The 27736-nt window shown below is 39.7% G+C and overlaps 2 protein-coding genes across 4 annotated transcripts in view; one reads left to right on the top strand and one right to left on the bottom strand.

Moving 5' to 3' along the window:
• The window catches only part of coro2ba (coronin, actin binding protein, 2Ba), a 48957-nt gene extending 34931 nt beyond the window's left edge, over positions 1 to 14026 (bottom strand). The window contains exons 1-2 of one of the 2 annotated variants that reach the window (XM_039794154.1): positions 14010 to 14026; positions 13595 to 13705 (exon numbers count right to left, since the gene is read on the bottom strand). In XM_039794154.1, the coding sequence (XP_039650088.1) occupies positions 13595 to 13609 (15 nt within the window). In that variant the 5' untranslated portion in view covers positions 13610 to 13705; positions 14010 to 14026. Of the gene's footprint in view, positions 1 to 13594; positions 13706 to 13924; positions 13947 to 14009 lie in introns of those variants that run through there. The other variant, XM_039794153.1, reaches the window with a different exon arrangement.
• A 3191-nt stretch (positions 14027 to 17217) lies between these two features.
• itga11a (integrin, alpha 11a) overlaps positions 17218 to 27736 on the top strand; it is a 72781-nt gene continuing 62262 nt past the window's right edge. Inside the window, exons 1-3 of one of the 2 annotated variants that reach the window (XM_039794152.1) lie at positions 17218 to 17402; positions 17521 to 17567; positions 19522 to 19589. The gene's annotated coding sequence lies outside the window, so the exon portion shown is untranslated. The other variant, XM_039794151.1, reaches the window with a different exon arrangement.

Genomic DNA, 27736 nt, shown 5'->3' with positions numbered 1-27736 from the left:
GGTCAGTTCTCTTTAATCTCTTTATGGTTACTTTCAGTAATTTAATGGACTAGTTGAATCACATTGAAGGTGGGTACATGGAATAACTACAGGCTCTAAGAAAGGTAGTATGTGTACTTGCACTGAAGGTGAGTTGTGGTTTGTTTATTCTGGAGAATTTGAGTAGCCAGAGAGGTGGACACGAATACAAATCTAACATTTAAGAGAGCAAACCAAGATAGAGCTTTTTCATGACGTTCATTTTATCCTTTAGCTAGTTCCTCAATCCTCAACACAAATGGCACAGTCTATTATCATGGGCAGGATACAAAAAAGGACAAATCTGTGTGAGACAAGCAGCTATTGCAGCTATTCTGGCACCTTTGCTTAGCTTTAATGTGAGGGAAACTCCAGATGTTCCTGTTAATTCAGAGCAGCGGTTGTGAGGAAAGACTACTAATGGGGTTTTTCTACCGCAGTAGGCAGGTTAAACCACAACTATATAGTATAAAAATTTGGAGATGGCGACTGTTCTCTGTTGAAAATCTGACAGGTGAGATGAAGAAAAAGATAGTGCTGGTCACCTCCCTGTGGTTAAAACTACCATATTCACTCCTACACATTTGGGGATAATTTCTCCAGTGTCTCTTTAATATTGTCTTTCTCAGCTTTCTGTTTCAATCGAGAAAAAAAGACATACCTACTCTGTGCTTCAAAAATGTGCACACAGACAGAGAAAAAGAGCGCGAGAGATAAACAGTCAAAAGTAATTGCCTTTGCACACATGTGCTTGCTTGTTAAGCCACATTGGAAATGACAATATTCACATATGTGGGTGAAGGTTAATGTGTTGTGAATTTGACCTATTTCAGAGGAGCCACTCTGTTAATTAGATCACTCAGAGAAAACTAACCACAGGACTACAATACTAATGCTTCTGCCATTCTACCTCCACGTGCCTCCATATGCTTATTATACCCCCCCCCCCCCGGTTTATAATAACGTAAGAGCATTCCACTCACTTGGCAGGACAGTGTTTGGCTGGATACAATAGGTTGAATATCTATCATATGGTCACTCATGCGCATCTTTCCAGTCTGTTGCATTGCTCTCTTTATTGCCAGCCTGCCAATTGGACTTGTACAGTACAGTAGATCTATGTGTCCCAGTTTAGCAGCTGTAAAACACAGACCTCATTTCACTCTCCTCTATGGACACAAATATTTAATTTTGGCTGTTATTCCAGAAGGGATTCTTTATTGGCACCATCTACTCCCAGTTGGATCTGCTCACTTCCAGAGTAATACTTTAGATAACTGTATAATTGTTTCTGTTCTGTGCATCCCAGTTTTGTTTTGTATATGGTTTTGTTGGATTGGGCAGTAAGTCATAAGCGATGATACATATTTAGAGTACACATTTATTACACATATTTAGAGCTGACCTGTATGATACATTGATTTCCAGTTTAAAATAATAATGCTATACTGTAGGTACATTTTCAAACACTGACTCGAAACTCAAAAGAAATTTCATCCTACCAGAGAGCCCCCTAGAGAGCCCTTGGTACGATGAACTGGGGCTAGTTAGGGGTAAACTTAATTTTAATAAAATCACTTATTATTCGACTGCTTGCACCTTTATTGATAGTTCACGTTTTATAATTGCACTCCTTCCTACTTTGTACTGTAACTGCTGCACAATACAGTTCTATATTATCTTAACTGATTAGCAGTGGCATGGCATGGGAAAAAGTTTTGATGTTCTCTCATACATGCAAACCACATATTAAATTGTTTTCAATACAGAATTATATATAAAATAACCAATGTACATTAACAAATGCATGACAAATTAACAGCAACACAGCTTTATATGTAGCCTGCATTTAATATAAGCTTCCCAAGTTCTTAGAGCTGATGCATTAGCAAACAACTGCATGGTACCAAGCAGAAACGATAACTTTCTCATCATCAGTCAAATCATGTTTCTTTCCGGATATGGTCAGACAACTCATGAGAAAACAATATTTTTGTTTCTTTGGTGTCCTAAATCTTTGGCTTTTCTTCACCAGCCACACGTCAAATCAAAACAACGAGCTGAAAGCTGCAAAGAGATCAGGACAAGGTGTCAACTCACAGTGGGATCGGCAGGACTAACAACCCTTTTACATGACAGGGAGCTTTAGTTATGCTTTAGTTTAAGTTTTAGTTTTTACATTTCCTATTTATTTATTTTATGTGTGAATTTAAGAAAATTGAGCATCAAAATCTTTCTGTTGTCCCGTTATTGTTACAGTTAATGTATTTGTTCTATGTTTTCTTGTGATTATTGCTGTTGTCTGTAACTTTATGTTGCTGTCTTGGTCAGGTCACCGTTGTAAAAGAGATCATTGATCTCAACTGTCTTACCTGGTTAAATATGGTTTAAAGTGCTCATATTATGCTTTTTAGCTTTTCCCCTTTCCTTTATTTTGTTATAAATCTTTTTTGTGCACATTATAGGTTTACAAAGTGAAAAAGCCCAAAGTGCACCCCAAAGGGACTTACCATCTCCAACAGAAAACACTGTTCACAAACTGCTCCAAACAGCTCTGTTGCAGTCTAGCCTTTACTTCTGTGACGAACGTGCGTCACTTTGTAACACGTTATAATGCTCGCCTAGCCGTTAGCGTGGCACGCCCTCATACTCTGCTTCTGACTGGCTTATAGTGCTTACCTAGCTACTGCACATGTGCAACTCCCAACAAAGATGGAATATAAGTGCAATGCCTCACTCTGTAGCTAAAACAGTTTTTATTAGCAATTCAGCGATTCAATGTAAGCCAAATCATGATCAGGTCTTTGCATCTTTGTTTCGCCCTTCTTTTCATTCTGCAATGTTTACCCCTGTTACTCTCCTTTCTACTTTATTTCTTTCCACAAACCATCTACATAAATCAATGAACCTGGCACATCAGCATAAACCCAGCAAACCCTCTCAGCAGCAGTCGGCACCCACGGTGAAGAAGCAAGGGGCTAGAATGCAGACACAGCTGGCTCTCAGCTGGTGAATCTGTCCAGTAAACAACAACACACAGAGAAAATGCATACAGTAGGTCTACATACAATAATATAGTGTCAGGATTGCCCTCAGCAACGGGCTTTATTGTCCTCTAATCCAAAGTGTAAATATCATCCTATCACAATGCCAACACAGGATTATAAAAGTGTCCATTAAAGTTTTATTTTTTCATAACGATAACATAAATAAGACAGAAGGCTGAAGTAGCTTTCTAATCAAACTACAGAAAGGAATGTGCAGGACAATGTCCCTGAAAGGTTACCTTTAGCATGTTAATTAATCTTTTATAGAATTCTACATGAATGGGCAATTTTTTCAATAGGTTTTATTAATGTCATAAACAATGTAGTAAAAGTGCTATGAATACTAATCACAAATGTTAATAATTCCCCAAGTAGCAAAGAATACAGTTCATGTTTGATATGAATGTTTTTGTAAGGCTCTTTGTTTCTCGCCTCTGCCACTGTGTTGCAATAGTGACAGCAATGGAAATCTACACAGCTAGAATTAAGAACAGATTCTCCAAAAATATGGACCGATTGACATTTATACTGACGTTTCTCTGGCAAAAACTCTGTAGGAAGAATCAGATAAAAGTTCTGTGAAATGAATTCTAGCATAAATCAAACCCAGTGATGCAGTGTCATGTCGCTGCCTACTCAAGGTTTGCAAGACAAATATAAAGTACTTTTCCTTCACCGTTTCTTCCATTTTGCAACAGCTACTAACTCCACTGTTGATCTGACGAGGGTGTAGAAAGCCAGCCGAATGACTCCCATGGTGCTTCTTTTCACCTGCCAGCTCACCAGAGCTTTTCTGTTTATGCTATCTGCCTCAGATCCAATTCAGTCTGCAAGACACCCTGACCAACCACAAGGAGTCACTAGTGCAGCTTAATCCTTTATGGCTAGCTAGCTGCTAACTTAAGTGTTGACTTTAGTGTTGACTTAAGTTAGCAAGTGTTTGACAACAGAGAAATGGTGAGACCCAAGTCTGAAAGACCTCTGAACTCAACCCAGGTTTCTGCAGCTTTCCCCCCCTTACCTGTCTAATCTCTCCAATCATCAGTTGAACCCATACAAGCCTGATTGCTTTGGCCAAACAAACTTCTGAAACACCAGGCTTTACCTGTGGCTCAGACACACGCTGACACTCTCACCATATACTGTAGCCTCTATAAGAGGCTTATGTGTTCGTGGCACATGTGATCTCCTCATGGGCTCATCGGTTAGTTCAGAACAGTGAACCACGATGACTAACTACCTTTAAAATACGTTGTTGTGCTTTTTGTCTATCAAATTTTTAGCAGCATTACAGAACAGAGTAAACATATGTTAAATATAAAGCAAAGTGAATAGGAGAGACATAGTTAGAAAAAAAGCACAGGAGGAAAGTAAATGAAATAAATGTACTATTTTGTGCTGCAGAGAGACTACTATATTTACACTGCTATCAGTGCCCATAGGCGAAATACAGAGCTGAATTTGACCCTGCTGAACTCCAATGCGGATGTCTGTGTGTGCGTGTGCGTGTGTGTGTGTGTGTGAGAGAGAGAGAGAAAAAGTGTGGGTGGTAGTATCATCCATCGTTGATGTGCTCTCAATCGTTGCCCCACTCCCCACTCATTTCTCTCTTATCTTCACTCGATGTTCACTAGAATACAGTTCTAGCTACAGTGTATAAAGCACACAAAGATATTTCATTGTCTGTATGATCAGTTGCAGTATGTCTCATGTTTGAACCTGTGCTCTACCAGCAAGACATCACAGTACTTAGTACTACTAGGGGTGGGGGAAAAAAAACTGCTACAATTTTTAAAATTGATTCTTTTCCCTACAATCAATATTTTTTATTTATTTAGTTTTAACATTGATTCACCTAAATATTTTCTGTTTGCTACCGCTATCCGTTTCTACCACAACAGAGCGAAAGCAATAAAATGCAGAAAATACATGTTATGTACTTCTTTACAAATTAAATAAATGTCAGACTGACATGTCATGTGCACTCTTTTTAGAAAAAAAATTTGATTTTTAGAAATGTCTCATGATATATCGCAATACTCAATACTAGCGAATCGCAATACTTCTGGAATTGCAATAAATGAAAATCGCAATACAAATCGAATCGGCACCCATGTATCGTAAAAGAAGGGAATCGGGGAAAGAAGCATATCGTCCCAGCCCTTCTGACCACCATACCAGGTGTGAGAAATAAACAAATCACAAAACATTAGGCGTCGGCACATATGATAGAACATACCTCAAATGTGAGTTGACATTGCACAAGCATGCAAGAAATGAAAACACAGCTGCTATTGTCAGCCTCATGCCTGGGAATGTGATGTGGGATAAATTTACATAAGTAGATTCCATGACACATCATCAAGCCTCCCAACCAGGCAGCTACTGTTTCAGTGAGAAAATGGACCACCCTAATTCTCACTGCAGTGGCACTGCATAGTTGACATGTATTGACCACGGCAGCTTCACTAGTGCAACTGTAGTGCAAAGAAATAAAGACTGCACTGCATTCTTTTCTCAGTGCCTCTATTTACTAAACTGAACATTGAAGAGCTCTGTATATTGAGTCATGTCCCTTGCGTTGGGACTATTAAAGGGACGGATTGGTTTCTGGGGGTGATTCCATTTTAATACAACGTGGGTCTAATGGGCATTATTCCTATTAGTTATAATTAATTTGTACTCAAGAAATTTCTGAGACCTGGGAACAGGGCTACATCCCCACACCAGTCTGCTAAGAAAAGAAATATGAGCAGTCAGACCCTCAAACAGGTTGTAAAGAAACTGACATGTTTGCCAGATTACCTACAGTACCACTTTATTTAGTGTTGTTTCTGGTATTTAGCCTAACCTAACTGATATAAATGGGGTGGGCAAAATAATAGAAACAACTTTCCGTATAACACTGTGTTTTCTGATATAAATAGCATCCTTACAGATACTGCAAGCCATTCAATCTGTTTCAATGTGCCATCTGACTAGAGAGCCGCTTGTGTTACTACAATTATGTTGTAATAGTCACAGGTGTTTTACTGTAAGATCTTCTTAACAAGGGAGAGACTTAGAGAAAGAAAAAAAATACAGATAAAGACAAAGACAGACATATAGCTCGACATAAATAAGGCCAAGAGGACATTCACAGGAGGAGAGAAGAGTCAGGAACAAATTGGAGATTTCACACTGATATGTAAAGCATTAGTTGACTCTACTGATGCGTTACATATCAGCCAAAAAGAAAGAAAGGATGAATTAGAGAAAGGAGCATTGCTCAGAGTTAAAGGAGAGGATGGACACAGGGTTTGTATCTTGGTTGTATCAGGGTTTTGCCTTGGTTACCTTGTTTCAAGCCATTCTAGCGTGGTATAGAAAGCCTGCAGGAAGACTCAGCTCGATTTGTGCCAGTTCTCATTAATATTCAACGAGCTAAGCTGCTTGACTCTGATTGGCTAACAGCTAGCCAAGGAGAGCCTGGCTATCAGCATCCTGTACCCAGTGCAACTGGTCAAGCTCATGAATAGTAATGAGCTCAGGCATCACCACGTCAGACTGACCAGCTTTTGTAATTGGCCAGATTTCTCAGCTTATTTCTTTTCAGTGGCTAGAGCTGACAGAGGAGGTAGCAGTTCATTTTCACATTCACGACATAACAGAAACACATACGGACCTAACATATTTAAAAAAAAAAGTAAAAATGGCTTTGTGTGGCAGGGCACCCTTAAGTCTTACTGCCAGTTTCTTGCAAATGGGGTGAGGTAAATACATTTTCTTGAATGCAAATAAAAAACTGTAGGTAATTACTTAATTCTTTGGAATTAATTTAATTTGGAAGTCTTTGGAAGCTATTACTTCTTACATCTTACTCGCACTTAAGTTTGAATACCAAACTATGGGCATTTTAGTGTACAAAATTATTTTTACCACACACCCATTCCTTAAAAACAATCATACACACTTGCACATCTGTAAGTATGTACACCCATCTGTCTTAATGCACGTATTGCCTTTTCCCCAGGCCCACAAACAGGAAGCACATCCTATGTCCTGATTGTTCAGACTGCACGCGCACATGTGCGCACACTCTCTCTCTCTCTCTCTCGCTCACACACACACACACACACACACACACACACACACACACACACACACACACACACACACACACACACACACACACACACACATCTAATCTCAGCTGGAGGGGAAAGGGGATGCTGGTAATGGTCACTCTCTCCTGGATAATTCACATTATTCCCTCCTCTTTTATTTCAGCGTCCTTCCAAAGGAGAATAAAAAAATGAACACTTTTATCCAACAAAAGCCACAACAAAGCTTTCCCCTGTGCACTTGTTTCTCAATTCAAGTCATAATTTGGTGAGAAAGTCACCTAGACTCTGGATTGTGTGAATGCATTTGCAGTGGAGGAATGATTTATGCAGTGGAAAGAAGTTTCCCAACTCTTTTGGAAGTACACTACAGGCTTTTCACACAGATTTGAAAAGTACAATTGTTACAGACAGTCTCTCACAGACACACACACACACAGACACACACACACACACACACACACACACACACACACACACACACACACACACACACACACACACACACACACTCTCTCTCTAAGCAGGGTAAGGAAGCTTTCTGACAGGCAATGAGCTCATAAGATCTGAATGTCTTCCTGTGGTGAATGCTTTTCTGTAGCTTTCTCACAACTATTTCCCTTTTTTCCTCCTTTTTCTCACACTGTGTCTGCCCCGTCTCTTCATACACACATACAACTTGCTATAGGAAACAAAAAAGCTTAATTCTGGATTTAGGATTCTTAATCTGCTAAACTGTTGTATATTTTTCCTACTACAAGAATAGCAGGTTTTAGGTTGCTAGGTTGGCGATTTAGCTCTCAGTTTAATGTGTCTGTGTGTCTGTGTGTGTGAGAGTGTGCGGGTAAACATTAAGCTTAACAAATGGCCAGTGATCTAAATCAGACTCAATTAAGAGTTATGGTGGGCGCGGTGCCCTGAGTAAAGAATTGAAGACAGTTTGAGCGTGGATGTGCTTGGATTTGTGTGTGTGTGTGTGTGTGTGTACATGTGCACAGCCTCTCTACAGCAAATTTCTGTTTTGATTGAATAAAATAACTATAAAAGCATATAGTCACTGAGATGTGTCAGAGCTTTCATATCTTGAAACATATCTTAAATAATTTTATGCTACGAGAGTCTGAACAGCCTCACAGTTAACAGCAGAAGCTGTACCATAAACACTCTGAAAATGGCTTTCAGACGTCTTTCCAACCACATGTGTGTGCCTGACATCGGAGCAGAGTGGGCCTCCTTCATAATTGGGGTGTTTGCAGATATGTAATTGCAAACACACTTAACACAGCTGGAATGCTACTTTGAATTATACAGAATTCACGTCAGCAGGGTTAAATATAAAGCTTTTGATCAAGAGAAACAAGCACGTACATGTGTGCTTTTATCTTTATAAGGGCTAAGTTTTAAGTTTGAACAGAATGAAGACATTTTGACAAAGTGTGTAGGATTTAGCACTCATCAAGTCTTCAAATTTGCAATAGAGCTAACTTCAGGCACTCACGTGTGAGGAGCAGGAGTATGTGGAGGTTTGATAAAAAGACACCAAATAAACTAAAAAAAAAAAACGACCGGTTTTGACATCAGCAGGTCTAAATCAGGGTTCAAATTAAGAGACAACACCTAGTAGAACTTTTTATGCATTCATTCAGGGATGTGTACTAAATGTGTAAAGGCATTTGCAATATCTTATTTGAGGGCAAGGCTTTTAGTTTGAGGGGAGAAGTTCTAATAGGATTAGGGCAAGGTTAAGGGTGCAGTTGGTTAAGGTTAGAGTTATGCGCCAGTAAATGAATCAAGCGTAGTATAGTACTCCAAAGTATAGTAATACACACATAAGTATGTGTGTTTATGGGTCCGTCCTCTGGGAACGGACAATCATTTATCACCACACGGACTCCCTTTACTGTTAGCTGGGGAGCATTTTTGCTGGTGTCAAAAGGAACAAAAAGGGGGACTCCAAAGGCCACTCCTCCCCCTCCTCATCTCAGCCACTCCTCTCCTCCCTCAGCGTCCCTCTGTCCTACTCCCCACCCCCCTCCACAGCCTTGGCACACTGCTCTTTCTGCGGTTTCCAACCAAAAACAACTTGAGCATTTTAGGGGTTGCCATGCAAATCAAAGCTTTCTAGTCGAAAGGGGTATTCAAATGAACAGTCCAAATGATCTGTGCTAGTGGATAGTTTGCTAGATGCTCAGAAATTGCTTTGAATATGAAACAGAGTTCAGTCCTTCTGTGCTTTTATATCCCAACGTCTCTGGCTGGAGGTCACTTGGCAGATGGAGGGTTGAGTGACCCCAGCCTTTTGGAGAGGTCAGTTTCTTGCATAGGCAAATCCCGCTGTGGCCATTATGCTGCTCCCTTGAGCCCTGTGGACTGAGACCAAACTAAAACTGACAGGAAGGTAACTTAGGGCAACGATCAATGCTAAAACTAGCTTCTGTTGCCCCCTCTGTGTTGTTGGAGGACACAAGTGGTCTTTTATTGAACAAACGGAAGGCAGAGTAGTTTTACTGTAAACTACGTTTATCTTATGTAAGGGAGAAGCTGTGAGCTGCAGGCTTTCATTGAACTACTTTGAGATGAGGTCAAACAGCCTTGAGGATGTAGACACACACTATCACACAGTTTCATGTCAAAAGACAGCAGATAGACAGGTTTGCCCTTTTGCTGATATCACAAGATCTCTAATACTCTGTGCCGATTTGGTAGTAGTAATGGAAGTTATCCACCCACCTACACATGATGTGTCTGCCAACTCACATTTGTGCCTTCCCACCCACATCCACACACTCATGCACACACAGACATACACGCAATCACAAAGCAAATATGAACAGTTTCCAGATATAATAATAATCCCATGCTGTGCCCTGATGTGCTAGCTGTGTTGGCAGTTTTCTGCTACACTATTGAGAGCAGCATGCTGTATTCAGTACTAAGCATAATCTATGCAGTACTTTGTATTTTGATCCTGGGAAACTATAGTGAGCAGTGCATCATCCATCTTCTTAGGAACTCTTCAGCTGTGTTAGAAGTCCAGCATTTGGCATAGTTACACACAGAGAGTTGCTTCTGCTCATAAACTTACAGTAAAACTACATAGTTAAAGGAATGCATTACCCTCTGGCATTTTACAAATCATATTATGATGTTCAATATGAGGTATTATGATATTTGGTAGCAATATATGGGATAACCCTCCAGGTCCAAAGAAATGATTGCCAGTAGACTAAAGTGGCTATGTTAAAAAGCTAAAGAGCTTATGGTGCCATCTCCCAGAGGACTCAGTGCAGTAAGGCCATGTTTGAAAGCAAAGGCCATGGATTTAAACATGCAATGACCTATTTTCACTGTCAGCATTTTGTCAGAGGAGTGAATGGTAATGTGTCTCTCTCTGTTTCATTCAGTAAGTAACAAATACATACACTGTACAATGTTTGTACATCAGTATAACTTTGAAAAAACAGCTCTGGATGTAATTACCATACCCAATATACATTGACTAGCTACAGTATCTTTAAAAAAATGTAAATACATCAGAACAGAACAGTTACACTGGTTGTAAGTGTAGTTGTAAAGTCAGAAACACAACACACTAAACAAACATCTCCAGGACCACCAGTGATGTGAACTTTTCTTGGTTATTAGAATATGTTTAAGTTATAAACATAAATAAGATGTTCATTGTTTTTCACTTAATGTCCTAATATGACTGTATACTAAAAGTATTTTGTTATGACATTTTTATATGGACTACATGTGCATAACATATATCATGTGTCATACCATCATATACATGCTTAGACTCGAGAAAAAAAATCCCAGTTTTTGAAAGAAAATCTATGGAGTGGGGTGTATAGGTTGGTTGCATAGGTTCTGAGCCTGACATCTGCTATTTTTCCATAAAATGTAAATGTTGAATATTTTAAATCTGGTAATGCATCAACATTTTAATTCTCCTTTTGTCCCACTTAATGTGTTGTTGATGCAAAATGTTTCACAGCAAAAAAAGCAGCTTATAACTAACTAAAAAAGAGCACACACACTTCACTTATTTGACAACTACTGAGATGTTAATTGAATTTTTGATAAATCAGGTATGCAGACGTGCTAATGAGACTGAGGAGACAATCCAAGTGGCAATACTCCTCCTAAAAATGCACTAATGTGTGTAATTCTGTTTTGTTTAGGTACTGGTCCTCATAAGCAATCACAACATGAACACTACATTTAAGCCTACATTATGGCTAATTTAGAGCGATGACATTACTATCCCAATTATTCTACATGCGTTAATGTCTTTGCCCCCAGTCTTTGCCCCCAGCTAATGCTAATACGTCATGCGAGACCATGGCAATCTTGATCTGATACTAAGTAGGCATTGCAGGGACTGTCTCTCCAGAATATTGTCAGTCTGTATCTGTGGGCTAAGGGGGTAGAAGTCTGTTTAGCCCCGTCAGCATAGAAGCTCTTGTTCTGTATCCGTCCCAAGGTGACTTCTCTGCTGTTGGCAGGCATATCCATGAAAACAGCTCCCTAGACTCTCTCTCTCTCTCTCTCTCTCTCTCTCTCTCTCTCTCTCTCTGCTTCTCCCACACACCCAGATACCACTTTAGATACCACTGGGCAATGTGCTTTCATACTTTTTTACAGAGATGTCAAAGAACATTTTTGACTTTCCTTTTTTCATTCCTTCCTCTTCCTCATCTCATTTCCATAATTGCAGAAAGGAAATCAAAACACAAACTGCAAAATGACGGGTGTATTCATTAAAATTCTCTTCAATGCCTTTGGCCTTGACTACAGTCAGGTTTAGGCTTTGGCTCAGTGCCAACACACAAGCACCTGACCTTTCCCTCCTTCAGTTCTCGTAGTGGAGAACGTCCACATACGCAGCTCACACACACACACGCCTCCCACACAATCTCTTTCACACACGGGCAGGAAAATTGCACTTTGAGAGTGACTGTCTGTGAATTTGTATTAGAGATGAGCAGCCAGGAAACACAAACTACACCATTCTATATTAACACAACTTTTGTGTGTAACTTGCAGGTGTGTGGTCGTAAGTGTGAGTAAATAGGCCATTGTCCTGTGTCTACAGTAGTTCATCTATTTCAGTCCAGGTTAATTCTCTACATCGGAGCAGGTGTGCTAATTTCCTCTCTGTGTGTCCTCTTCCTGTTTCTCTCTCTCTCTCTCTCTCTCTCTCTCTCTCTCTCTCTCTTTGTCTGTCTTTCTCGCTCTCTTTCCCTCTCTTAATTGATTAAGAGGATTTAAACGGCTGCTGCAGGGTTAAGCACAGACTGCAACCTCCAATACACACTTGGACGCACATAAACAGTCAAGCAAGCGGGATGACACACCTACTTTAAGATCAGCCTGAGACAGCTAAAACACACACACATATTTGTTGCTGTCACTTGAGAGGACACTGCATGGACTTGTATCTACTCCCAGAAGAATCTTTTTGTGGCTTTGCCTTGTGGGAACCTGGGCTTCATCCCTTAATGGTGGCTGAGACCCCATAATGTGACTGTTTTAACAGGTTTTTACATTAACATTTATTCATTTGACGCTGTTGTCCAAAGTGATGTACAAATGGAAATACAATCCAAGTCACACTAGATCAAGAATAATCCACGATATGACTGAAGCACACTGCCACTGTCAAAATCGTTAAAGTTATGTTTCCATGTGAAGTACTTAGAAATCCACTGTAAGCCAGAATTTGCATATCATAATGGTAATCTTTTAATGTTAATTAGTATTATAAATCACTATTTGTCAAAGCCACCATCATGCTTTAGGAGATATGCTTTACTATCTGCAGCTGATAGTGAACAAAACCCCAAACCTGCTTCCCAGCTCTCATATTGTTATTAATAAAAAATGAACAAAACACCTTAAACAACCAAACCTGTCGCAAAATGATCACCCAACACTACGTCTTACAATCTTGCACATACAGTATGATAACTGAGTTTGAAAAGGTAGTCTTACACAAAATACGTAAATAAACAGTTTAGTCTTCAAATGTTGGGTCTGATATTGAATTTCTTATCTGATAACAATTCTCATCCAAATAAAGTTTATATAGCTCCTACACATATAAAAAGAATAACTTGCTTCAGCCTGCAATACTGTCCGCTGCAGATTAGAGAATGTAATGTTGTTGATTTTGGTTTTATCGTAACCAGACTGCATTTCTAATGGGAACACACATTAGCACACATCCTGAGGGCAGCAGCATCCTGACAACCTTGCACTACCCAACTCAAAAACTCACCTCCTCCACAGACAAAAACATGCACACACACACACACATATGAGATTAAAACCTTAAATAACCTTCACAGTCCAATCTAACCCCAATCTTAAATCACTGGTCACATCCTTAAAGTTGCTGCCCATCCAGCGCGGTCTTACCTTTGTGACAGTCATGCAGAATCAGTGGGTGAGGAGCAGGCCAGTGTCCCCTTCAAGCAGAGAGCAACGCCGCAGGAGTGGCAGAGTGATGAGGAGGAGAGGAGGGCAGCTCTGCTGAATATGCAGAGAGAGGGAGAGAGAAAAGAGGAGGGGACAGACAGGTTAGTGTGTCTGGCTCACTAAATACGAAAGGGCAGATTGCTGCTGCAGTGAAGTAATGGCTGGCAGCCGGCGTGCGGTTGGTTACTACAACAGGGAAAAGCGCCCCACTAGGATACACCCCCTCCTCCCTCCCCAACTGCACACACGCAAACAAACACACACACATACACTGATGATGCACTCCACACAAAGTCTGGCTACCGTACTCTCTCACTCTCTGTCTCTCGCAATATGATTAGTGATGGGCTAATACAGCTTATTGATGAGCAGTCAGGCAGGGCTGCAGGAGGAGGCGGAAGCAGTGCTTCCTGGGACAGGAGAGAAGAGGACTGCAGAAACAGAGAGAGAAAGGGAGGGAGGGAGGGAGTTGGACGCTGTGTCGCAGTCTGCTACTTAGGCATGGAGCTAGCTGCACGTCATCGGTGTGTATAAATATGTGTGTGCGTGTCTGTGCGTGTAAGTGACAAAAGGCATTGATGGAAGGGAAAAGGACATTTTAGATTTTTGCACCAAGTTAAGTCCAAACTACACTGAATCTATAGTTATTTCTACATGTGAAAACATTATAGAGACCTAGGCACAAACACATGGACACACAAAAGAACACACATGGTAAAAGTTGTAAAGCTGTATTTATGAAGACACTCTTTGACTATGGTTTTATCTCCATCAAATTGTGATATTATTTTACCACATTCTGCTGTTCAAATCAATGAAATTGGAATTAAAGCGTATTTAAGCGTTTTTTAAAGCTTTTGTTTTACACGTGTTTTGTCTCAGTGTAACACAATTAATTGCACTGGACATCAGTTTGATTTGATTTTGCATGCATTTGCCTTTTTGTGATATATATCACTATCACAAAATATTCTTATGTCCTGACTCTTTACCTTTTAATCTTAAATTTGAATGTTACTCTAAGTCTTAAATCCAAATGAATTTCTCAAAGAAATCCGAATCAGTATGTTATCTTCATTTTGGAGTAGCCTACTTTCTTATGTTTTCTTTTATGGGAAGATATACTTTATTAATCCTGCCAGGGGAAAGGACACAAGTATGGAAGCACAAAGGCACCCACCCGCACTCAGAAAGTAACACATCTCTGTCATACTAATTGTGTAAATAGAGGGACGCTAGAGACAAGCAAAGATTCCAACTCAGTTACCATGGCTTAACTTCCCATCGCTGTGTGAGACTTTTCTCTAGTGGTTGCAACGCACATAATACTGGCTTGGTTTTGTGCATCTACATATGCAAACTTGTGTGTGTGTGTGTGTGTGTGTGTGTGTGTGTGTACTGTAAATGTATGCACATGCTGGAGTAAAGTTCACTAAGACGGAAGGGATCCATACTGAATGACATGATAGAAATTATCCATTGCAGGTTGATCATTATGGTTTTCTACTGTGGTTTTATCACACTCACCCATATTGTCATTCAGTGGTCACTTCGCTCCACAATCTCAGTCTTTCTGAGTGTAATCTGAGGTCCCACTCTCAGCATTTCCTGTCTAAAACAATAGCATTTCCTGTGTCTGTGTGCGTGTTTTGGGTGGGGATAGAGGCTCTTTAAAATCTATATGAGAAAATATCTAGATTACAATACTGTCACTAAAGTTGGGCTATGATAAGACATAGTTGTACACATTGGGCTTGTATTATACTTGCAAAAGCTTATAAAGTAATGTGGCAGGTCGTGCGTCATTATAAGAAACATACATTTATTATGAAGGATGAACATTTTTTTTGTGTTGCAATAGGTGCATGGACAATCCCAGACTCACTTATTCCATATACCCTTCCAGCCTTAAGTAGTTTGGCATTTCAGGCCATTTAAATGAAGAGAACATAAGTATGTTGTGCCATTGCACTGAATCTTTGAAGTTTAATTCTTCAGGGTGTTGGAAGTATGTAATCTTTCCAATCTACATCATGAAAAAGATGTGGGAGGAACCGACATCATCCACTGGGTGGAAGTGGCAAATACAGGGACCTGCAAACCAGGAAGAGCCATCCTGTCTATGTTCCACCAGTCATCTACATGCTCCTTCAAAGAAAAGAGGTTGAATATCCATAGAGAAAGTCAGCATGCATGTCAACAATAATCATTTTGATAAATGGAACAATAAACAAGAGTGATCACTTTCTGGCTTGGCTGTATAGATAGACATTTATTGATCCTTTTGGAAATTCATCTTACACCATACAGCTCATCAAAAAGACAGACAACAGACCATAAACAACAGACAACACAAGACCACCAACCCTTCCCTCCTCCCCACACACCCCCAATACACAATCCCAAATATCTACACATCATACATACAAGAATAGCAAAGTGCAATATCATTAACGCCAATGGGCCATCAACAGTAAGGTGCATCATCATCAGTGGCGTTTTAATATTATACCAACATGCAGTATTGTTAGCCAGAAAGGATCAAGTTATTTCCCCTAATTTATTTAGTAGTGTAATGTATGCTTTAAATCCATGATTCCTTTCTGTTTCAGTGAATTATGGCAAGTCTGTTTTGTATTAGGAATTCTATTTCCTTGTTATATTGTGACTCTTACAGCCTTGTAACCTGGGGGAAGCCACTATATTTAACAGTTTGCTGCCATCGTGTGGTGAAGTCGTATTATTACCTTCAAGTAGTTTGGCATAGCGGATGTTGTCAGTGTATTTAAAAATTATTATTTTCTGAAGACTTTTTAAGACGTATTTTTAACAATACTTGTAAAGGGCTTCAAACGTCTCTAAATGTGGATTTTCTACATTAAGAACCTCTCTATGGAACACACACACACACACACACACACAATCAATTTCTAAGTATATTTATTTTTCAGAAAGGCATATCCTTGACTGTGCTGTGTCTGTAAAATCACACATCCTACTGTTTGTTACTTGGATTCAGTGGGACACCTGAAACACTTCCTTTAAAACACCAATGTTATTGTGCGCGACAGTCCGAATCACAAGGAGTTAATGGACTAAATTACGATAATGAACAGATAAAACTAAGAAAAATCCTCTCTCCTTTCCACAAATACCGGTGTACTACAGTTAGAGCATGTATCCCAGTAAGAACGGGGAAATATACTGTAGCGAGCTACGTGGAAGAAGTTGAAGAGCCAGAGATATAGAACTCTGTCGAAGTTTATTTAACCGCTACATACACGCGATACACAGACGTCATCAACCTAACCCAGTGTTTCAGTCATGGTAACAAATGTAACAAAGGTAATGTAGATAAACATGAGCACATTATCAGGACTAAAACCTAGGTAATGTAAATGCATAACAAAAGCACTAACAGAACATCATTTACCCACTTAAACTAAACAATTAAACAACACTAATAACCTAGTCCCATGATGCTTTGCACTGCCGTGCAGAACAGTCAACACAATGGCATCCTGTCGGCCATTACAATATTTTTTAAATTGATGGTTGTTTTTTTTATAAACCTGGTGTTATGAGGTGCTGCAGCCATTATATCTGATAGTAGCCTAACATGTTTAAATCCTGGAGGGATTGTTACAGCTCTGCCTTGGCCAACGTTACTATCGGAGCTCGGCTTTGGGCTTTTGGGCTTTCCTAGGTTGCGACCAAAGATTTCAAACAAAGATGGCGATATTCCCAGGTGATATATCTGCGGTATATCCATAAAGTCATCACCGCATATCATTATAATGACTTGGGAAACGGGTTTAAACCTGGAAATAATTACATTGGGCAATTATATTTTGTTGTGTTTCCAGCTGGATAAAGAGTCTTCAAACAATCTGGAAATATCTTTAAAATGGAGGTAAATGTTGTCAAAAGACCTGCTTGGGTTTTCCCGAGTCTTGTTTAGGCTATCTTTGCTTAACTCTGTGACTTCGTTAACGTCATCAAAGCAAACGTCTGAAACGTAAAAACATTAATTACTAGAGAAGCAGGGCCAAGTAGAGAAGTATCATAATGTTTTTCCTTTTTCCTCTAACATTTCATTACCTGGCTTTTAACTTATTAAGCTAGCTAGCTAACAAGTTAAGCTGGTTAGCTAAACTGACCTTGTAAGCTTTTAGGCCTGGTACTGGTACTAGCGCTATATAAACTACCAGAGACTGCCTATTCAGATGTCTCAATCATTATAAAATCCAAATATTTTACAAAGAACTTCATAAATTAGGTTACAGAAAAACACAGTTATTTTTTGGTCAAGCAAATTGATTCCTCAATAAATCATGAAGAATTAAATATAGGCCAATTGTAGGCTACTGCATCTAGCTTTTTAAAGTAAATGTTCAAAAGTTAGTCTACCAAACTCACCAGAACCTTTTTTTCTGAATTGGCTTTCGAAGATGAACAGGCCCACCAAACCTCAAGGCATCAGGTAAATTAAGTGAACTATTGGCTTGTCATCTGGCCAATCCATATTTACAGATTTATGAAGATTATATCTACAGTAGTTTATCACTCACCTCTCAGGCTGGTTAGTCAAACCTTCCCAAACAAACAAGGGTTAAAAGGCTACACCTGAATGCCTGTAATTGTCTGTGTATAATGTATGTCAAAACATTGCACACTTTGTTTACATGCAGGTTTATTGGTTTGTAGACATTATCAACAAGGACTTTGATAAGTGCTAAAGATGAATGTTGTGTAATATGAAGACATTTGCTTCACTTCATCACACACTGCATTTTCATATTTGATGTTCTTTACAGCAGATGGAAGCCACTTTATATCCACTCCCTCTCAATGTGTAGCTGTACACAAGTAGAAAAAACGCACAAAGAAATTGCACTAATTAATCTATACTGTACCATTGGTTATGCATCTTTGCAAATTTGTTAAACTGATCTATCATGCTCTTTAAATACTTAAGAAATAATTCTTTTAATTTGTCACCTACAGTGATGCAGCATGTGAGCTCTCCATAGCTGATCAACCTTGTCATTGCAGCACTTCAGGAAATATTTGGCAGCAATAAGATGTGCAGTTCATTTTCTAGAAACCTGAACCTCTGCCAGCAGGCCTCACATTCTCAAATATATTGGTTGTTTTATTAATCCCTCGGCTTAATCGTCTGTTCTAAGTATTGGGCAGCGTTATTCTGTCAATCAGTATTTAATCAATCTCTAGCAGATGACTGTTACAAAAGACAAAACAGATGAATCTGATGTAACCAACCACTGTGCCACACACTCAAGCTGACTACCTCTCATAGAAACCCTCATTGAAAAGATGTGCAAACCATTAGAAAAATCAGAAAGCTCCCATAGGGATCCCCTATGCTTTGGCCCCTTAGCTGACTCACCATTTAGAAACCACATTTTAGTAACAGTCAATGGGATGACTAATCTTGCAGACTAAATGTTGCTTGCATAGGCAACTTAAAAACTGCAATGTAAAACCAATTTCATGCTTGAGGTGACGCTGACATACAGGGTTCAAACATTCCTTGCAGCATCTCCGAAACTTAACTGTACCATCATTTAGTGACAAATAAAAGGTCAACTCGGACTACAAATCTGTCAATCTGGCGATAAACTAGTAATTGCAACAAGCATTTCAACAAATCCACAGCACACAACTTCCACAACAAGGCCCCATGGCATATTAAAACATTGAGCCTGGCAACGATTTATAATTAAACCTGACAAAATATTTTGTGTCCTTAAAAACACACACACACACACAAGCTGCACGTACATTACTCCTTTGCTCTGTAACTAATTTCTGTTTCTTTTTTATTTTTCTGCATTGGTGGCAAGCTGACAGCAGAGGGAGAGAGAGAGATAAGAATGGTGGAGGAGAAAGAGGACCATCATATGTGACAAAGGTATGTGGTCGGATTTAATACAGATCTACAGTATATGGCGTGCACTAAAACCAATACAACCACCAGAATGGCCAAGTTCTTATTTTGAGTCATGATCTCCCCCCACCCCCCACCCCCACCCTTTAACAGTGGCCCACCGCATGATTTCCCCTCACAGAAATTGTTGCTCTAGTGGAACATTTAATGCACAGGGACTCAAATTTCGGCTTCCCTAGTGCACAGCACTGTGTTCCAGCCAGCCACATTCTGCACACAAACCACACTTCCTCTATCTGGAGCAAAGTGAAGAAGAAGCAGGAGGAAAAGAGGGGAGGAGGGCGAGTAGGACCATTTAAAAAATGGATATAGGGAAGAAAAGCAGCTGATAGAGGTCGACAGAAAAAGAACAGCAAGTGGCAGTGATTGAGGTTCTAATCAATCAGTCTTGTATATTTGGTAGAAGCGCACACCGCAGAGTCCTCATCAGTGTGTGCCTCTTTGTGTAGGTGATGCATAGCTCAACAATGCGTGGACAGTTCCATAGTTTATTCACTCAACGGATCGCCTTCTCTTTAAGTCATTTTCCACCGGTTTTTAATTCATCCCAGTCTCCTCTCCAGCTACGTTTCCCTTCCTGGAGCCTCTCATTTGCTCTATTTTTTCACCTGCCGGTCATTGGGGCAGATTTACGGAGTCGTCTGATGGAAAAAAGCCCCCATCCCTCCCAAACCATTAGACTGTGATTCATGTCAATGTTGTGGACAGATGCTTCTGAACCTAATGCTGTTATAATTTTTGAAAACATTGCATAACCTCTCTTCTTTGCTTTTTAAAATGACCTTGGTAAACCTGATGTTGATTTGAAGATTTATAAAGGTAATAGATAATGCAATTAAGATGTTTTTAAGGAGGGAGATACATCTGTGATTTAAGGGTTTAGTGTTGTCCCTGCTTTTGGAAAAAGACCCAAACTGAGTAACCAGACACACATATGCATTCTTTCTTTATTTCTCTATCTCTTTGTCACTTTGTATCTGTTTCTTTTCCCCTCTCTCTCTCTCTCTCTCTCTCTCTCATACACATTTCACCACACACAGAGTCTGGAAAACAACATACTCACATTAAGTCAATGACAGCAGTACAAAGGCTTAACATGTGGTAGCACTTAAGCAGACCTTTGCCATCAAATAAGCCTAAAATAAAGAAAAAATACTGGAAACAGCACACAACTTCTTGTCAAATATATGTACAGTAGTAAAAAGAGAAAAATTTGAGCCCACATGCTTCGTCAAGGTCTAATACTAATGTTCTTCCATTATATGACATTAGAAGAAACAGAAAAGCAAAAAACTGCTACCCTACTCAAATTGACTCATTTTCTCTTTACAATAGCCAGAGCCTATATATTTGTCTCTCGTAAAAGTCAGTAAGCAAGGGGAAAACACATTCATAACTTATAATTTTCAGGGGATCATTCACTGAACTGATTGAATGAGCCAGTTTGGCAGACACTGTACATTAAAATATTCCTTTGGTCACCTCTGTCCCCACCAAGGAATATGAAGTGGCTTTTATGTTCATTTGGTTTCCATTTGGGGCCAAGTTGAAGTGTCTGACAAATTTCAGACGTGTTTCTTTATATTTTATAGCTTTGCTGTGCCATACATGTGCTGAGGCAGGTCTATTCCAGTGATCATTCAGACGTTAGACAAATGTTACTGTAAAAAGAAAACCTAGACAAAAATATATATTTTTAAATAATCACCCACTATTTATGAGTCAATGACATTGTAAATCATGCCTTTTTATACCCTATTACCACCATCTTTTTTTAAGAGAAGAAGATAACTTAAAAAAGTTAGTTGCAGTCCCATTTACATCCATCCTTTCTATCCTCCATCACTACAAACACACAACATTTAAGAAACACGTTCCACTGAGGTCATCTGAGCAAGTTGCTTCTGTCCTCTGTTGAGATGATGTTGAGATGAAGTGTGTGGATGTGGTTGTGTGGTCTTCCTTCTGTTCCTATCTCAAAAGCAACAAGGACAGACAGGCTAGCTCCTAGCCCAGCGCTAAGTCCAACGCTCTTTCTTCAATTAGTGCAGCTCCCCTCATTGCTTACACAGCTTGTTGGCCAGCCTGAAGTTTTCACTCCCAGACTTAGCACTAACAGGCCACGGCTTATCAGAAAAGCAGTGGAATGCTCTTGAACCTTCTGTAGAAGTCTGCATCCCTTCCAGTGCACTGCCAAAATCATGTCTGCCTGCACACTTGAGGGCCAGAAAGTTGGGTCATTTGCACGAAAGCTCAAAAATGTCCAAAGAAAATGCATTGCCTGCTTATTTCTGACAGTATAAGAACTACTTCTGGGTGGTTTCAGGAATCGGGATTTGTTATAATTTAGTAAATGTCAGTGTGCTGTCTGACTCCTTCTGTTTTCTGGTCTGTTGAATGGTTTATATCTGACAAATGGGTTGAATCCTATAATCTGCAAGGGATTGATTGCATTCCAACTTTCCTCCTGATTGTGTTTTGATTTAGCTGGTAATCAAACTTGGAACGCATGCAAGGTCTGATTAGGGCCTCCAGCAGCCGCCTGAAACCAGGGGCATAATTCTTCCACATGGAACAAGTGACACAGTGTTGTTCAATCAGCGCATCTGCCTTGATTCATTATGACATAAAGCAATTTAAATGCAATTTCTGCATGACAGAGATATTGGATAATGGATAATTGAAAAACTTGAGGGAAGACTCCAGGATATCACAAAGATATTAAACAATCAAAACGTTGCTCCAGGCGGTGTACTCCTCGATTAATGTATTTTATTTATGATGTGCATTTTGTCAGTTATTCATTCTCATTTTATAATAGCAGGACAGTATTTTCTTAAAAATTTAGATTCTGTGAGTTGATGACTAAAACAAGCATTTCAAATAGTTGAAAGGTGCTGGGCTTGCTCTAGATTCAGAAATGAATGCACAGCAGTTCGGCAGAGTTCTCCAATAACCATGAGTCAGTTTCATAAAAACAGATTAAAAATGTCTGTTTTGTCATTGTGATCAAAACAGTCCATCTGCTTTTGCCTTATGAGTTATGTAGCAGTTCCTCTGTAATGCTTCATCATGTCGCAGTTAATGGCTCATATGCGCAGGCACATCTGTGGGGAAACAGCTGGTGTTAGGGACAAGTATTTGAAGCTCTGAGAGACAATACAACCACACTAATTAAGCGAAAGGCCATCATTTATTTCTGGGTTGAAGACCAAAAACCACAATTTAATTGTCTAAGTCTGTGTGTTCCTGATGTATTAAGGGTTTGAAGCAGACTCATTTTTGCATCCACGTTGTTTCTCTGATCAAACCATAGACTGTAAATTAGTGGACAGAGCATGTGTGGCATCACCGATTGGTTTGTGGAGATCTGCTATGAGTTGTCGAGTTTGCCGTTACGGGCGCAGCCATCCTGTATGGGTGGTACGGTTCATGAAAAAACACCCGAACCGCTCGGTTCGCTTGTCTCGGTTCGGAGCGTGTGTGCGTCGCATGGTTCGTCTATACACAGTTAATGTGCACTAACCACTTACTGACGTAGTGCTCACTTTCGACACCTATGTTTAAACACTTACTGGAAATGACGAGGGGGGATGAGCATGATGAATGCAACACATGGCAGCTGATTGGACGAACGCGTCACGTGGGTCTATATATCATATGCTGAAGTATATTTCTGGAGTCTTAAAGACTAAAAGAAAAAATAACAAGAACCGTACAGAACAGAAAACCGTGACCCTAAAACGTGATACGAATCGAACCATGGATTTTGTGAACCGTACCACCCCTACCATCCTGGTTGCGGATGTGATGATTTTAGACGAGAGGGAGGAGTGAGGGAGGAGCCCTTACACTCTACGTTACACACTTTCACTGGCAATAACCTCATAGCCATGCCCTAAAACACCCCCTGCTTTATCGCCGATTTTAAAATCAACGAGACATAGACAAGAGATAATTCAAAAAATGAACATCATTATGTATTGCAGAAGACTTAAAACTAGCGATTGAGACCATAAACTCATTATGAAAATGTTTACTGAGGTAATAAATCAAGTGAGAAGTGGGTCACTTTCTCATAGACTTCTACTGAAACCAACCTCCTTTTGCAACCGCACGTGTCGCCCTCTTCTGGAATTCAGATAGAATGCAGGTTTAAAGCGCCCATATTATACTCATTTTCAGGTTCATAATTGTATTTTAAGGTTGTACCAGAATAGGTTTACATGGTTTAATTTTCAAAAAACACCATATTTTTGTTGTATTGCACAGCTCTCTCTCACTGCTGTAGATCCTCTTTTCACCTGGTTTCTGTTTTAGCTACAGAGTGAGACCTCTTTTCTTCTTCTTCTTCTGTACTATCTTTGATTGCACTCGCACATGCTCAGTAGCTCAGATGTAGATCATGTCAGCTAGCTAGCTCCATAGAAGTAAAAGACAGGCTGTTTCTCCAACTTCAGTCAGTTACAAGGCATGATTAGCTGGGAGACTTCTAAATGGAGGCGCATTACGTAAGTAGTTCTTTTGTAGATTATGGTGAACTTGTGTGTGTTGTAGCAGTGCTTTGCTATTGAGAACGAGGTACCATGCTAGTGTTAGCATTAGCGTTAGCATGCTAATGCTAACGCTACGAGCTAACGGTTGCGGGTTAGCCAGCTCATTGCGATTGTGACGTCACAGTCCGAGCCGATTTTGAACAGCTCACCAGGAGACTGAAGGCAGGACACATTCAGAAACCGTATCTCACACAAAACAGCATGGATGGATTTTTTTCAAAGTTTGTATGTGTGTGGAAGCACCAGAGACACAAAAGAACACCCCAAATACCAGAAAAAGTGTTTTTTTCATAATATGGGCACTTTAAGGCAATTCCGCATTTGCAGCACTTCGCCGAACCGGATGTGTTGTCCATTAATATTAACAGTCTATGGATCAGACAGGATGAACTGTAACTGATGAGAAAAGTGATGTTCTCAAGACGGCACGTTACGGGTGATATAAAAGCAGAAGGAGCACTTTATGAAACGGAAGACATGTTTGTAACCAGAAGTCTTCCGCTACAAAATGGACTCAGTGCTCATAAACTATGTAATTGAACAGGGGGTTCCAGCTGTCAACATCTACAGGGGGCATATTTACCTGTGCTTGGCAGAGGAAAGACGCTCAGCATGCAGGGACCCTGTGCAGCTCTGGACCCCGCTCCTGGAATCATGCCATCTTCCTGTAAATCACAGAGCAGTAGGGGTCGTTGAAAAAGTTTAAAAGTCTGAGTTGGTATTTCCAGCTAAACATGTCATTCCTGGACGCCAGCTGTTTGGCAGCAATATATCTTGGTGGTTTTTGGTAAAGGTAGCTGTGCACTTTTTTCCATGGCTCATTTTTCAGACTTTGTGAACAGTATGTGATGTTCAATATATATTTAATGTAGTGTGGATGCTATAATTGGCAAGGCTGTGATGTGTGTCTGTGTGAGTCTGTATGAGCTATGTACAGAGCCTCTGTTTTATAGTCCAGGTACTCCTCACAATGGCTTCAGTTCCCCAGCTACAGTATTGCGATGGAAGAAATTGACTTTGAAATGTTTGCGTACAAATTTTGCAAAGATAGAAGCTACTACTGGAAAATATTTTGCCAAAAACATAGGCCTCACTTTTGACTACCAGATGAAATTTGACAAACGAGCCAAGGCAGTTATTTAGTCCTGCCATTTCACCTGAGGAACATTGCAAAAATACGTCCATTGTTGTTTTTCAAGCGGTTGGAAATGGTTATCCATGCCTTGTGTCCTCCTTAGAATATTGTAATGCTCTTTATTCCTGCCTAAGCCAATATGCTGTTAATCGGTCACAGTAAGTCCAAAACTCAGCAGCAAGACTACCTCATATGGTTCTCAATTCACCCTGGTTCTGGTGTCTCATCACTGGCTTCCGATTAAATTTAGAATTCAATAGAAGATCATCCTCCTCATCTATAAGTATCTATAAGGCTTTCACAGGTACCAGAGTATATTAGTGAACTACTTATGCCGTATACCACTGCTAGGCCCCTCAGGTCCTCTGAACAGGGCTTGCAGTTGTTCAGTCAGGGCTTTGCGCACATGTACTGTTTTAATAGTTGATACTTTGTTAAATAGGTTTTCTGTCCCGCACTTGGCGACCAGTATACATAAGTCTGATGTGTTAGCCTCTCAGTGCGTTTACATGCAGTTTAAAGAAACAATTATGTTCGGTTTAAGGCAATACCCCGATTTCTCTAACTCCATGTAAACACCTTACCCCGGTTAAAGTTGGAGTTCTCATATCCTGGTTAACAGACCTAGAGACCTCCTTCAGTAATCGGGGTATTCCTGCATGTACCTTAACCGGAGTAAGATCGGGTTAAGCGTCTGTGCATGCTCCAACTGCCCTTCCCCACTCCGCTGGAGTGTTTTTTGACCTGGAAATAAAACAGCTGATCAACGATCTACTGGCGTAAGTGTAACAGAGCTATGTAGCATTGTAATCAAATAAATAAATGAAAATAGGTTAAGTATAACTTATATATACTGTACATATAGGCCTATATAACAGATCAGTCTCAGGTTGAAACTTGTAGTTTTGAAAGTTAAGTTGCACAACTTAAGGTAATGTTTATGTATGTTTAATGTATGCCTTAGTTTGAGGTTGTTATTGCATTTCAGAAAATGTTTTCTTTAAAAACAATGTAATATGGCACTAAATAGGTAAAAAAAAATGTTGTTTTTTTCCCCGAAAATTAAACCACTCTATTGTATAGTATTGCTCTTCAATAAAACAAAAGTATTTCTTATCCGATTAATCAATGGAATTATCGATTACTAAAATAATAAAAATTAAGACCATACCCTGGTTACTGCTGTGCATGTAATTACACTGGGAAGCTGTACTCAATGGTGGTAATAATGAGTGGCAAACACCACTCTGACTTTCCCCACCCAGTCTGGGGACCCAGCAAGCTTTTGATCACAAGGCCACTCCTCTAATCTTTAGGCTACATCCACACGAATATTTTTTGCTATGTATACGCCTCGTGTCCACACAACTTCGGCGTTTCCGAGCCCCCAAAACGGAGACATTTGGAAACACTGCTGACTAGGGGTGTGCAAAAACATCGATTCACATTCGTATCGCGATTCAAGCTCTACCGATTCAAAATCGATTCATAGAATTCCAAAAATGGATTAATATTTTTTTTTTTTTCGTTTGTAATGGCGTGTATTCTATTGTCCTGAAATGAGTTTAGCTCGCCATTCCCATAGATGGCACTGCGTCACACTGATGCCTGGGTACTAATCAAAAGAAGAACGAGTGCAGCAGAAGTAGGTTAGTCGGCGCAAACAATGGCAAACCTCACAGAAAGAATTATTCAACCTGCTCCATCCTCATTGAAGGCGAGAGTTTGGGCACATTTTGGCTTTTATAACCTCGAGGGGAAGACGGAACTTGATAGGAATCATGCTATATGCAGGCTTTGCAAAGCGAAAGTTAAGTATTTTGGAAACACCACAAACTTGAGAACTCACATGGTACGCCATCACCCAGAGCAAAATTTAAAGACGTGGACAAACAACAACCTAAAGTACCTAACATGCCAGTCAACCAACGCACTCTCTTTCAATGCTCTAAACTCCCACACTAAACTCTGAACGAAAAGCTCTTTTTATTTAACAGTTTTATTTTATACTTGAATTAAATGTATTTGAAAGCTGGCCAAACATTGGCACTTTGCAGTTTTTAGTTGCAAAAGGTTTTATTTTTGTATGAAGACATATAAAGTAATATCAAACTACATTTAATTTGTTGTTTCTTTTAAATTGTATGTCTACTACAATCACATGAGAAAAGTAACTACATTTACATACTGTGAATCATATTTTGAATCGAGAATCATTTTTGAATGGAATCTTGAGCCTAAAAATCAATATCGAATCGTGACATTTTCTGAATCGTGCACCCCTACTGCTGTCTCTGTTTTTAGTTTGAAAACTCTGGGGTTGCATTGCAGTCTGGACAGGCAGAAACAAAGACCGTTGGAAAAGATGACGCACATCAGTCAGTGTTATTGGTTAGGTAGGCTTATATGCCTTTCAGAAA

This window comes from Perca fluviatilis, chromosome 3 (assembly GCF_010015445.1).
Source record: "Perca fluviatilis chromosome 3, GENO_Pfluv_1.0, whole genome shotgun sequence".
In the NCBI taxonomy this organism is placed as follows: Eukaryota; Metazoa; Chordata; class Actinopteri; order Perciformes; family Percidae; genus Perca; species Perca fluviatilis.
Note: the sequence above shows the minus strand (reverse complement) of the source record. Positions and strands in the feature narration are given on the sequence as shown.